Source organism: Seriola aureovittata, chromosome 14 (genome assembly GCF_021018895.1).
Source record: "Seriola aureovittata isolate HTS-2021-v1 ecotype China chromosome 14, ASM2101889v1, whole genome shotgun sequence".
Taxonomy (NCBI): Eukaryota; Metazoa; Chordata; class Actinopteri; order Carangiformes; family Carangidae; genus Seriola; species Seriola aureovittata.
In genome coordinates, this window is record NC_079377.1 from 8,471,112 (window position 1) to 8,485,606 (window position 14,495).

General features: G+C 43.5%; 1 protein-coding gene across 1 annotated transcript; it reads left to right on the top strand.

Annotated features, from left to right (window-relative positions):
• The first annotated feature begins 4,409 nt into the window (after positions 1-4,409).
• On the top strand, positions 4,410-9,152 carry npas4l (neuronal PAS domain protein 4 like). The gene is made up of 8 exons (XM_056395259.1): positions 4,410-5,014; positions 5,204-5,349; positions 5,458-5,557; positions 5,827-6,094; positions 6,186-6,295; positions 6,592-6,727; positions 6,864-8,089; positions 8,193-9,152. The coding sequence occupies exons 1-8, from the start codon at positions 4,837-4,839 to the stop codon at positions 8,219-8,221; spliced, it is 2,193 nt and encodes a 730-aa protein (XP_056251234.1). The 5' UTR covers positions 4,410-4,836; the 3' UTR covers positions 8,222-9,152.
• Positions 9,153-14,495: the final 5,343 nt, after the last annotated feature.

Genomic DNA, 14,495 nt, shown 5'->3' on the forward strand with positions numbered 1-14,495 from the left:
CTGCCATTTGCTCTGATATGCAACCTCAACAAAATAGATTCTTCAGAAAGCCAGATGTGTCCAGTTTCCACCTCTTTATCTATGGAATGAAGGAGCTACTGTATGTGGCACTTAATAGTTACCAGGTCTTTGAACCCTGCAGTTACCCCAGCCCTGCTTCCTGCTGAAAACCAGCCCCATCTACCCTTGGCCTGTCTGATAGCCCTCACCGTCTACTTCAGTGGGTACACCGCAGCCGTGGTGCCACCTACCCCCCTTGTTAGCTCTCAGACTATCTAATGGGATGTGTGCGGCTGCTTGGGGGGGGTATCATTAGAAAGTGTCTCACCCTGAACCCCAGCCCCAATCTTCTTCCCTCTCCTAGCAGTAGTGGCCTGGCAGTTTGTTCCTGTCTGTCACCAGCCCCGTGCTATAAAGTCAGTGTTATCTGCAGTGTTAAGTGCAGGCCACAGACGGAGGGTCAGCTTAAAGTGAGGCAGCAGAGACACCCTGTCCCGCCTGGCCCCGCCGCACACAGGAAGCAGGGCTGCGCTGGGTCCCTCTTGTCTGGCTCCGGAGGCCTGCGTCGGCCCGCAACGCAGGCGCTAATGCAAGGAGACACTCGGCCAAATTACTCTCTTATTTCCCTTCAGGACTCAGACGATCCCACTGGCCCTTGAAAATCAGACTGAGGATTTGTTCGGAGTGATTTGTTTTGTCTTGTCCCCCCACCGTCCCTGTTGAGTTCCCTCTCTCAAGTTCTAGTTCTCTGCTCCCAGCATTGTTTAGGCCACTAAATTGGGGATTTGAGAAAAGAGGCGTTAAAGGAGCACAGGCCCTTAGAGGATAGAGGCTGCAGCTGTATGACTTAAGGTCATGCAAAAATGATGGAAAAGAAAGCAACAAGTCACCATTTCATTGTCTTTCCATGCTGACCTCCTCTCACAAGAGTAACCCCTCTGAAGATGAGTGGCAACCTTTTGTAAAAATGCACGGTTTCTACTACGCCTTAGTCATGGTTCGCGATGCTTGTAATCTATTCATCTGCTACAGGGACTCATTTTGTGTGAGTGACCGAGCCTCTCGGCTTCAGTGCGTCATGTTTGCAGACCTGTAGCTTAATTCCCTTCCAGCAGGGGTTTAATTGAGTGACTAATACTCACGCAGTTAAAGCCCTTTGAAGACAAACTGCCATGTCTGACTGTCCCACAAGTCTGTTCAAAAATTAAACAATGATGCATCATGCTGCTTCTCTGCTGAGACTTGGATGATAAATTAAAAGATAGATCTATAAATAATTTTTTTCTGTCGAACAGAGAGAGCTCCAATCCGAGTTTAGCTGTGGTTTGCACGGCAGTACGAACCATGTGCTAGTTAGGAATGAACTGAACTGGTTGTTTTGGTGCTGGTTGCATCATGTGACAGGTTGTTATAATGTGGAAGCAACTCCATTATCAGGTGGAATATTAATTGTCATGCAGTGACAAAGTATAAGAATAGAGTTGTAGATTTTTATTTTAATTTATTTTGTTACATATTAATATTTCGTCTTTTTCAGCTGCAGTAGAACAATATTAGAACCAAAAAGTGGAGACGGCAGACATCCCGTTCTCCATCATTAAAATGATGAAAATTGATGTTGAACTGTGAAATGTAGAATCAAGAATGATTCGATGAGCTTCATGCAGATGTTTAGTTCCAGCACCTTAAAACACATTTTCTGTTGGTGGTGCCACAGACATCCTGAACAGTTATCACCTTCATACTTCATGACTTTCCATTAATGTTAGGATAATTGCTTACAAACATGATTTTGAATGAATGACATGTTTCAGAAGTTCACTACAGAAAAGATATATTTCTTCTCCTCTACCTCTACTTCTCAGAGGCTCCAAACAAGATTTTTACACGCTCCGCTTGTGATTTGCTGTTAACAGTCGTTTTTGTGCAGCGCTTCTCTCCCACAATCCAAATGAGTTTATTTTGATTTCTGTTTTTGTAGTTTCGTCACAGCTAGTTTTCTGGGCTCAGTTTGTGGCAAAAGGAAATAGTTTTCTCTTCAAGACAGATGACGAGAAACAAAAATATGAAGGAAGATTTGTTGATCTTACAAACATTATTATTCCAAGTTTGCTCATGTGCAGCTACCTGAGTACGGTCGTGTACCTGCACTTGACTATTTCAATTTTATGCTACTTGATACTTCTACTCCACAACATGTCAGGACACTATTACTCCACTACATTTACTGCACAGCTTGCATTACAAGTTACTTTGTGGATCAAGATTTTTAATGGAAAAAATCTGACTTCATAAAATACAGCACACGGTTAAAGATTACACCTACCTTCCATGTCTTCATAAATCATAAAGGAATCGGTGTGTGGTTGTTTATCCTCATGTTTCAGATGTTTGTGATTATTAGCAGTTAAACCAATGACACGTTTCACCTCGAGACTTCTTACATGGTTTCTTTAAAATAACAGTTCAAATGATCATATAGATTGGAGAAAAGTCAAAAACATAAAAAGCAGATTTCTGTATCAAAATTTATACCTCCCGTTAATCACCTCATGACCCCTCAGATTTATCATGTGACCTCTTGAAGGGTCCCAAGTAGGTTGGGAACTAGTGAAGTAAACCACCAAACCTGTAAATAAACCAGTTGAAATTTGCTACACCTCGGGTAGGTGGTTGAATATTGATGATACACACGATAATGTCATGTATTAAACTATATCAGTCTTTTATGAAGAAACCAGAGCTGTCACTTTTACTTAAAGTACATTTAGCTGAAATCCCTCTCTACCTTTAGGATTTTAAATGCAGAATATTTACAATGGAGCATGCAGCATTACCTTTACACAAGTAAAGGGTCTGAATACTTCCACCACTGTACACCAGTGGGACAATGTCAGCAAAACACAAGTTTAAACTAGTTTAGTGTCTCTACTGCAATGAATTTTTAATAAAAGTTAAGGCTGTTCTTAAATGTGGGTGTTGATTGAAAAATCAATTTTAAAACATGGGGCCTAAGGCGAAATAGTCCCTCTGTGTCAGAGTGTGTTTGTCGGCCAGTAACTTAAATCACGACTGTAGCAGAGAGAATTCATGATACTCACTTAAGACTTTAAGCTTCCACTTGATATGAATCTGAAGTGGAGAATTTTCAGTGGCGATCATTTGACGGTTTCCTCAACAAACAACACCGCAGATGTTTTATGCCACATTTTTGTTTGCCACAGAATTTCTTCTGTAATTTCTTCTCATAATCTTTTTTTTTTTTCTAACCACTTTTACGTCGCTGGGTCGGATCCTGCGTCCTTTCTGAAGGGTTATTTTTAGGGCTCACTTCACTAAATATAACCCGCCTCGATCATTTGTCATCCCGGCACAACAAGTAACATTATCCCATTTTCCCACTTGCCCACCGGCTGAGTTGGATGAGAGGTGTCGGATTTGAGGCTATAAAAGGAGGGACACACACAAAGGGCTTGACACTCATCATCCAGACTGCAGCCTGCAGAGGTAGGAGATGAGGGCGGGTTATCTGTGAGTTAAGACACTTTCCCCACACAGGAGAGTAACTCTCAGTGCAGCTCCAAGTGATTTCATCAGTTTTTACTCACACTGTATTTCTTTAAGAGAATATTGTGTTGCTTTTTTTTTTTTTTTTACTGTATTTAAAGAATTAAATCAGTGTGTTTTACCCCAACTGAGTTCTTCAGCGTCAAAATGATTATCTGGTGCAACTCCTGCAAATGTCACGTAAAGGCTCCGTGCGCCTCCCATCATCACCATCATTTGCCTGAGGATGAACGCCACTCATTCTGCAGAAGGATCAGGTCATTGAAACTCCCCTTCCCTCTCTTTGCCCCGCGACCTCTAGTGGCTGAATCATCACCAGCCTCTTGAGAAAATGAAGACCCCAGCTCTGCTCCGTGCAGCGCCTGCACCACGGGGAGCACATGATCCATTTTTCTCCTGTCTGCAGCCCAGTATGAGAGACATGCTAATCCAGCAACAACGATGCTGTTAAAGGAAACATCCAGCTGCCACAGACTGGCCTCAGTCAGGCTGCCCTGGTGCAGAAACAGCCTGCAAAGACATCACCAAAAATCCCTTTAATGAATGTAGAATAATATGACTGGGGATTTATAGTATAATAATAGTAATTTGTAGTGTGTCTGTGAATTTTAAAATGGGATAATATTAGAAGTAAATCTATAGATAGACTTGAAATCTTGATGGAGCATTTGTAGAGCATCCTAAAAACAGCCCACACACTATTTCAGTTTCTGGATCTTTATTGTTAACATAATACACTGGGATTCAACCTGGTGTGATGATTCTCCTTTTGTGGCACTTAATGTGTCCTTGTGACGTGGGGCACCCTGCTCTGAGGACACCCACTTTATAAGGCAATGAAGGGAGCAGCAGCAGAAGCCCAGCCTCCCTCTTTGTGTGTGACGCCCACGCTGAAGCCCTGGCAGCTATAAAAACCCCAGGCTCTCTGTGGATGGGCCCAGACAGATACTGATCACACAGACTTAGTCTACTGAGAGCCCTTATTTCTGCTGCAGACACAGCAGCTACTCATATCAGCAGTTTCCATAGGAACCCTTGATATTCAAAGTCTGCTTCACCTCTTGGGGAAGAGGCTGGATTGTGAAAAAGAGGCTGGATCAGTTCTGGCCAATAACTCTTTTTTGACTTTTTCTCTTCTTTTTTTTTGCCTCATAGAGGAGAAATGACTTCAGGCCGATTTTTTTGAAATGAAAATGTGGCAGCACTGACAACTCTGGCTCCCCAGATTTAGTTCCCTTAGTTTTCTTCCACCCTCTGACCTCAGCGACCATGGTCTCTCACAGATCCACCAAAGGAGCATCCAAAGCCCGACGGGACCACATCAATTACGAGATCAGGAATATGCGGGCCCTGCTGCCCATCACCCAGGAGGACCAGGAACGCCTCTCCTACCTGCACTCCATGGCTGCCATCTGCACCTACATCAGGAAGTCGGTTCTTTTCCAGGGTAAGTCTGCAAACTTCAGTTACAGTCTTTCTTTTAATACCTTTAAACCTCCAATCTACATTCAGTATGCATCACTGTCACACAAAATGGGACTAAGTGTTGCAGTAGAGAAGGGAATATATCAAAGATAAGAACCTGCAGGGATGCTGACAGTTTAACCAAGGCTGAACTCTCTCTGCCCTCTTTAAGGACTCCCGACTGAGGAGACATCACACTGCTCTCTGCCATACGAGGCCTTTCTTGAAGCCCTGCATGGCTTCATCCTGGTGACCACCACCCATGGGAGGCTGGTCTATGTGTCCGAAAATGTAGCTGAATATCTTGGTCTGTCCATGGTGAGTCTTTTGATTTAATACAATGAACTGTACACATTTTAGAGCCTGAGCATTTCACTCTGGGCTTCAATCTGTTGTATCTAATGGTAAAACCTGTTACTTCAACAGATTGATGTGCTTCAAGGAGACACTTTCTATGACATGGTCGAACGCTCGGACGTTGATACTGTTAAATCAAACCTGGACATCGAAAGCAACTTATCATCAGGTAAGGTTACAGACTTGTGTTGCAATTTAAACTCTGATTGTAACTGTATAATCACCGCACATATCACCATGGAGATTAGTAGCCTTCTGTTGTTGGTACACTTTCGTGCCATATTTCTGTTTTGTGCCAAAAATCTGTTCAATTTCCCCCAAATTCTGACTTAGTTACACACAGTGTAAAATGAAACCAAGCTGGAGAACTGCTGCTACAAAAACAATCGTAAATCAGTCAGTTCCTGATTTTTAAACTACTGTGTTTTCTTCCTTCAGACAGGAGCTTTATATGTTGTATGCAAACCTCCAAGGCCTTCAAGCTGCAGCAGGGCAGCTGCTGCTCCATGCTGGTCAGGGGGAGCTTCCAGTCCTTCCCTCAGCTCTGTCCGTCCTCGTCTGCAGCCTCGCCGCCCGCCACCGAGCCTCTGTTTGTGGCCCTCTGCACCCCGACAGTGAACCGCCTGAGTAGCTCTGACTCGCACTTCTGTCACAGCTTCAGCAGCGTCCACAGACTCGACATGACCTTCACTCAGCTGTCAGAGAGGTACATTTAGACTTCCCTCTTTTTACACAGATATAATCAAAATGTTCTGATAAGGGATACTGACAAACATTTGCGTGTCTTTCTTTTTCAGCGTTGTGTACTTTTTGGGGTATTCAGCAGATGAAATGACCGGTCGATCGTGGTACAGTCTCGTCCACCCTGAAGACCTTTCGTCAAGTGCAGATTCTCACAGAAGTTTAAGTAAGTGTACGATCCATTGCAAGAAAACTTGGACTGTATTACACTCAATACTTGGCAATGATAAACAAGTTCAATTTCCAAAAACAAAACCTTTTTTTATTTGTTTTAAAAACAACTTGAAGTTATTGATTCCATTTAATCAAAGATACTGGAGCTACAGTTGTGGTACAGCGACTTCTCTCTAATGAAACAACCAGCCTGCAAGTCTTTAGAGTTGATTTCAGCTCTGATTTTATTGTGTGCATGTCAATGTTTGTGAGCGTGCATGATGAAAACCGTGAATGTGTCCTCTCCAGTGCAGACAGATGAGGGCTTCCAGGTAGAGATGGTGCTGAGACTGCAGCGGCAGGATCTGACATGGCCCTGGATCTACATTCGAGCTAACAAGGACTCTGAGTGTCAGAGCATCAGCTGCACTAACTACATCATCAGGTATGACAAACTTCACCTCACCTGCTGACCCGAACTGAAAGTGAAAAAGAACAACAACAACAAAAAAAAAACAAAACGATTTGGTGCTTTTCAACTTGAAAGCACTGACTTGTAACACGTTGTTCTGCTCTTGTAGTGAAACAGAGGCCAGATTTCTGCGGCAGAAAATCAGCAGCGATGCCCTCAGGCCATCATCTGTGGCAAATTCCTGCCATTTAGCAGCTCCACAGGCGCCCCGCTGTCAGACCTACAGCAACCCTAAATGCTTTAAAAGGCAGAGAACATCTGACAGCCAAAGCGAGGAGCCAGGTGCCAAAGCTAGGAGGGAGTCCGAGCGAGACGTGTACTACGTGGCGCGCACCTCCTCCCAAAGCGATAGCTCACCTTCTCCTTTGGGTGACAGCGCTGCTCTCTTCACCCCTCCCTACAGCCCAGCCTCCTCCGGCTCTCCTCTGCAGCAGGAGGAGCTCAGCCATGACCTCCTGATAGATGTGCATGGATACACAGATCAGCTGTCGTCCTCTCCTGAGGGCTCTCCCTCTTATTACTCCTACCCAGAGGCGGGGCTCACCTGTCACCAGTCGCCTTCCGACTCCCTCCACGCAGCCGCTGAACAAACCTTTGACCAGGGAGCATTTGGGGCGCTCGCTGCCCGCTCTCCACTCCCCTCCTCATCTCCAGCCTATGATTTCCAAGCTTGTACATCTGATGCTCGATTAGTTCCAGACTGCCTGTCTGTGTCCGACATGTGTGAGAGCCCAGTGGACTGTGCCCTGCATCAAGACGATTTCAGCCGTCTAGAGCAGCCAGAAGAGAGCAGCCTGGCCCAAGTGCATCATGTGCCCCACCACGTGTTGCCTATACATTCCAGTCTCCTTACCCCCAGCCAGTCTCCTACATCCACAGAGCCTAACCAGTACAATGAGAGGGAGCAGGCAGAGATCAGTATTCTGGCACAGCAAATCTCCTCTCTGGCCAGCAGCTTTGACATGTATCACACCCTAAACCCGCTTCAGCCCGCAGCCACCGACGCCCTGCCTTCAGCCTGCGACTGGCCCCATCACCCTGCTCTCCCTTCAGTCCTCCCTCTTAAACGCGAGGTGGCCCTTGATGACGGCGTGTTCGACAGCATCTTGAAAGACCTGGACATGGTCGGGAGAAAAAGCAGCACGTCCGGCCCTGCTGCTGTGTCGTACAGCTACCAGCAGGAGCCCCTGGGTGTCTCCGCAGCCACCCCGGAGGACCCACTGCCTGCAGAGCAGTTCACTGCCATGAATCCCTTCGGTCTGCAGCTGGGACACCATGACCAAAACACTGGGTTGCATCAACTCAACCACTATATGCAGAGTAGCATTCAGCAAGGTAATTTCTACCAAACAGTGTAACTGCTACATTCATGATATCCTGCTTTGATATATGAAGGTCACAGATGCTGAACTTACATTTGTTTTCTGTTTCCTTTCAGATGAACTTGCTAAAGAAAACCTGTATTGAAATAAGTCTGTGACTTACTGTACTACCACTTGTATGACATATTGTCAGGGCAATCTTCCTTCACTGGATTCAAAGAAGAATGTGAGCAAAGACATTTAAAGGACATCTTCGCAAAGACACTGTTTCCCCCCCAGATGACGTATTTCTGAATGTAGAAAAGAATCTAAAGTAGATTCTGTACTCTTCACGACTACAGCTGTCTTCATTCCTCTCGACTGCTGTCAACTGTGTTAAATGTTTTGCTGACGTTTATGTTTTATGAAGAAGGTACTTTTAAAACTGTCAACACTTACATGCTGAAACGGAGGTATATTTTTCTTCTAATACTGAGTGACCACAGTTTACTATTGAGCACTTTATCATGTCATTGCCACAAGAATTTTTACAAATGAGAAGCTGTGCTGTTTAAAGAAACACTACCAAGATTTCAAAGCTACCTGGATGGGCTATAACACATAAATCCTTATAGCAAAGAGCCATTTTGAAATACTTGTTTTTAGGTGCCTTAAAATATTTAGACAAGACACTTATCAATTTGCTAAATAGTAATATTTTCATTCCTTATTTTGTACGTGTCTCCTTTTTCTCTCAGTGTGCCATTAATGCTTTCGAGCTGTTAGGAAATAAAGAAAACAACCTCAGTCAGCGAGCAGTGAGATGATGACGATTGTGAATTCAACTACCTCAGTACATCTGAATACATTCCAAGTCTGAAGTCTATGAATTAATTGTATTTATTTGGTATTGAGCACATTGACTTAACCTTACTCACTTAACGGTGTGTATCTTATGTTCATTCCTTCCACATAAATCTTTTCCCACGGTACTGGAACTGTAAATGTCTGAATGTTCAGCGTTGTTGTGTTATTCCTGCAATTTTCTTCAAATGTTTGAAATTCAAATAAATCTAATAAAAAAAACACATTGGGTCTTGTGGTATATTAACTAGGGTATTTTTTTCCCACAAAAACTCAATGCGTATGAACAGAACAATATACATGAGTTACCGCTTTGAATTTCACTTTAAATGAATACTTTAAAATAAATCTAACTTTAATTCCTTTGGTGCCAAGCTGGTAGGTATATCTGCCTGATTAAAATGTGTGGGGCGCACTTGGATCAGCCTTTCAGGCAACATTTTCTTTTAAAGATCTAACTAAAACCTGAACTAACTGAATTTCTTGGCCACTTGAAGGCAGTACTACAAGTATGAGAGTGGACCAAAACAGTAAAGTCTCAGCTATCAACCCAAAACAATGGACTGAAAGACACCGACACTGCAGAATAGGGTGATAATTCTACGTGGGTTCATCACCACAAACGACACCTTTCACATTCCACTTAATAACTTGAGTCGTTATTCATATAAAAACATTGATTAGTACGGCTTTAAAATACATCTTTTTTGTAGGAACAGTTACTCATAACAAATGGGTCTGTTGTGTGTTTTTTATGTGCACTTTCTCCATATCTGATCAGGCTGTGGCTGGATAAACAGCCCCAGCACAACGTCTCCTGGCCTCCTCAGTGCTCCATTGATTTTTTACATATGGTCGGACCAATGAGAGCATATAAACGGTACACGGAGGAATCAATTACGTGTTTGGACAGATGTGCAGAGTCAATGCAAAAATGAATAGTTAGACAAATAAGAGAATTGACTGGGCCCTGAGGTGACTCATGGATCACCGTGGTTAAACAGAGACGTATCTCCAGAGTAGCGCTCGATGCACGTGCATGGATGTGGAACAAAACGCTCACAGGGGGCACTACGGTCACGCTGCTGGTGCAGTGTGTGCAATGCAGAGCCCCTGTGTTTTTCCCATGCAAGTTAAAACAGCCACTAGATGGAGTGATAGCTCCAACAGCCTCCCACTAACACAGATATCTGCATGCCATTAGTGTGATATTACTTAAACAAGCTTGAAATAAAGTGAAGGAGGGGTGTGTGCGTGTGTGTGTGTGTGTGTGTGTGTGTGTGTGCGCCAATAAGAGCACAAAAGGACATTGTTCAGTCTGCTCATGAGCAAACAGTCCAGATGCCTAGTGTTATCCATGGAGACCTAATTAAGAGTGATGTCTGTTGAAGGGTACGATGGCAAATAAAGTTCCTAACAAGTCCCCACATCTGCTCTGCTCCAGTCTTCCTGTATCACGCAGCGTTACCTGGGACAATAATGATTTCCCAGAGGCATGGTGACACCAAGTCCGTGGCATCGATGCACTTGCCCACACCAAGGAGACAGCACGAACTCACCTTTTCACTTCACCGACACACACGATGAATACTCGACAGATTACACAACACAGCGGTAAAAGAGTCTGCCACTTTTCTGTTGTGTGATTTTAATTATTAGCCCCTGGTGGCAGGTTGTCTCAGTGTTGGTGATTTTTCACACAGAAATCAAAAATATTAGCGGTAGATGTAGTGGTGGTAGCAGATCAGTGTGTGCAATTAAAATGATGTTAAATACTTCAAACAGAATAAACCTGATTCGTAGATTTCAAGATAAAGGTAAACCAGATACAAACAAAGGGAGGAGGAGTTGGAGGGTTCTGTGTGTAGTATCTTAACTGCACTCTTGTGGACAGAGACCTCAGATGTCACACCTGGAATCCACTTAAGCCACTCTCCCAGTTTGAGGCTCACTGCCCCCAATGCTCCTTATACCACTGGGACTGTAGTAAAGATCCCTATTTTCTTTGATTTCCCTCTTCCTCTCTTCACCTACCTCACTTCTCTTCCTTTCCTTATCACTGATTGGCTCTTGTTTTCTCAACCCTCCACCACTTATTTACTTGATTGAGTTCACCTGGGCACTACAAGATTATTTAGGGGCTCCACTCCATGCATTCACTCTTTTTTTTTTTTTTTTACCACCTTCACATGGGGTGGCAGTTTCTGAACCCGCAGCACATGTGTGTATTCCTTTTTTCATGTTGAAATAATTAACTGAGAAATAACCATTTGTTTGAATGGCCTTCGTATATTCATCCTGCATCCTGACCTGATGCCCATGGCGATAGTAAATCAATACTGAACCTCCTACTTAAAACTCGGACCACTTTGGCCTTCACCTTTCACATCTGTTCCACTTGTTCCTTCAGCCACTGCTACTTCTCCATGTGCTCCTTCTGTCTGATGTTACTGTACCGCTGGGGCTGCCACATCCATCACAACTGCCCTCCTCTGCTCCTTGTCAACCACCATGATGTGTGGTTGGTTCGCCAGCAGCTGCTTGTCAGTGTGAAACTTGAAATCCCACAGGATCTCAACTCTGTTGTTCTCCACCACTTTTTGCTGGTGTGTCCGATTGGGACTTAAAGGAGTGGTGAAGTGCTGTAGGAGTCTGCCAGTGGAAGTGAGATCTATATATATATATATGATCCTGTGAGGTGATTCATCTGGTGTCTGAGAATGGCACCATATGGTAGAAGTGACAAAAGAGAAACAAAGGTAAAACTGTCGTCTGCCCTACTTCAGTTGCTCCTAAAGTGCTTTCTCGGTTGGATGGCTGGAGGGCGGATGCTGAGGGAAAAGCGCATCACTGCAGTTAACCAGGGCAGCTCAGATCCTTTTCAAAGCTGTGCCTCCCACCAAACAGCTAGGTTTTCATATCGTGCCTCACTGGTGGCTTCTCTCAAATGATTACCTCATTTACTTCCAAAGAAAAACTCTTCAAATTGAAAGTCTCGCTGATTTCAGACAACAGGGCCTCAGGTGGCGCTGGCTTGTCTTCGTTTATTTACCGGCTTCATGCTTTTATTGTCACTGCAACCAGGCTTGAGGGCTCTATTGAAAGCTTATCTTGGGGTATACATTTATTTTGAAATAGATGAAGATGTGGAAAGCCGTCCAGCTCAGAATGTGATTTGTTTATTTTGTTCCGGGATTGTTTGGCTGATGGAAGCGGTGACACAGGCGATGGCCGCCAAGGTCACAGGAGGGCATCGTGCGCTGTCATGAGGGAGATCTGAGCTGTTATTGCATGTTAACCTGAACCTGCTTTTTCATCCTCCACACTCCATGAGGAGATCCTGCTCACTGTGTAATTCATTTCCCCCCTGTCTTAGTGTATGAAACAGCCAGACACTGCTTTGGCTGCATCACATTTTCATGTCTATATGGTTGTTGTCCCACTTTTCAAAGGAGGCACATCACCTGACTGGTGTTGGTTCAGTCAGCGCACACTGACACTGTAATTGGGTTAAACAAAAGGACCCAAAATAGACTGCAGCCTGTTTCTCCAGGACCCCTCCTGTTCCTCCTGTTGCCATGCCTGAAACTGCAGCTCTGATTCAACACTGGATCCCAGTCATGCAGTGTCAACATATCCTGTTGATATTCACGAGGAAAAGGCCAGCCAACCAGGGAGAAGAATACAAACAACAGCCCAACGGTGGAGCCTACTTGCATATGAATGTTTGATTTATCTTCTACTGTTCTGTCTCAGGGATGAGTTTGCTGCTTAAGGCAAGGCACCTGTCCACAGAAGAGACATAAGCATCTCGCTGTGAAAAACATGTTATCCTTTGTAGATGGAAATCCTTGTGTATTGAAAGGAAAAAAAAAAACATTTTCTCACATAAGGCTTTCCAGTAGGGACTTTAGAAAATGTGCCTGGATGTAATATTGTGCTTTGCAGGAATCCCAACCAGATTTTCATGGTTTTATGCATAAGTTATTTTTTTTTTTTCTGCAGAGACAACACTACTAGTTTTAGGGAGGAAAATCTCTCACTATATTGTGTATTTACACTCCATAAGCTCAACGAACAGCATTCATAAAATCAATGCTCTGTGCTGGAGTTCCAATACACAGCAGCACATAGGTTGATCTCTGTAAGACACAGTTTGATTTTGTCAAGCGCTGCTGTTGCTTGTGCAGTAATGTGGGTGTTTAAAGTAATTGATGAAAATAGCAGTGACTGTTAGTGATTACCCGCATGTGGCTGTACAGTCAGGAATGCACTGCGTATACTGTGCATGTATGCAGGGCAATGTATCATAAACATGTTTATTTCTGCACTACTGCAGGTTCCCAGGGGTAAACACAAATAAACACGAAGGACTGTGTCTTCATGGAGGACTCGAATAGGGGCTGAAAATGAAGTGAAAAGCAATTAATTAACTGAGCTGCAATTAGGACTTTAGAATAAGTAAATGAATTCATCAATAAATAGAATCAAGTCAAAAGGGATTTATAAATGACAAAATAATTGCGGCATGGCTAAATCAGAAATGAGTATTAACACCTAATTAAATGGTGGAATTTGTAAATCAATTTGATAACCCAATTTTTAATTGGCGAAATGCAATAAGCTAGCTAGCAGGACATGCTAACGGCCGCTGCTTTCGGTCAAGCAGATAAACATTTTGGCTCTTATAGTTTTTGTTTTGGACCCTCAGCACCTTCCAGAGGAGTCCAAAGCTTGACAGGAGGGTGATCACTGTTTGCAGCAGGACTTTCATGAACGGATCATTGGTTCCTCATTTTCCTCTCCAATATTTACATGGCATTTTGTGGTTTTGTTATGGCAATAATTTGCTAATCCACTATAGGATGTAAGAAGAGTGCCCATATGTGCACGTTAAAACAAATCACATGTGGAGGTTTTCTGTGATATCTAATGCAAGTTAACGTTGCTGTATTACTGTCTGCCACTTTAACAATAATGAGTTTTTGGGCATCAGTTTCACCCACTTTGGGATGCAGTGGGTCACATTTCTTCGCCGTGTGACATTTCATATAACAGTTCCCTGTTTGTCTCTGCTTTGTGTTTTATTGGCATTGTATGAGTCATTGTTACTGGACTTAATCTAAATTGACTGACAGGAGTGTAAAATTACATTGCTCTTTTTTTCTTCCTTTCTTCTGTGTGATGGTGTGTGTGTGGGCGAGTGAATGGTTCTTTAAAATTCATCACAAATCATCAGGCCCTTTTCAACGCTCAGTTAGCTTGGGTTTAGCCCTCATTAATAATTCTGATGGTGCAACTCATTCAAAGGGCACACGGCCTCAGCTCATGCATAACACAAGCAATATTCAAGTCAAATCTTTCACTCCATTCTTCTTATTTTAAAAAGGAATTTTAAAGCATAATTGATCAAACGCTCATTACCAAAGATTCCTCTCTCTGTGATTTGTTTGATCTACACATTCTGAGTTTCCATGTTGCCAGATAATCATTGTCTTTCGCACCCATCAGCAGCAGAGTGGTTATTGTTGAAGTCACAGTCAAGTAAAGAAGATTTCAGCTGCATTTCTGAGTAA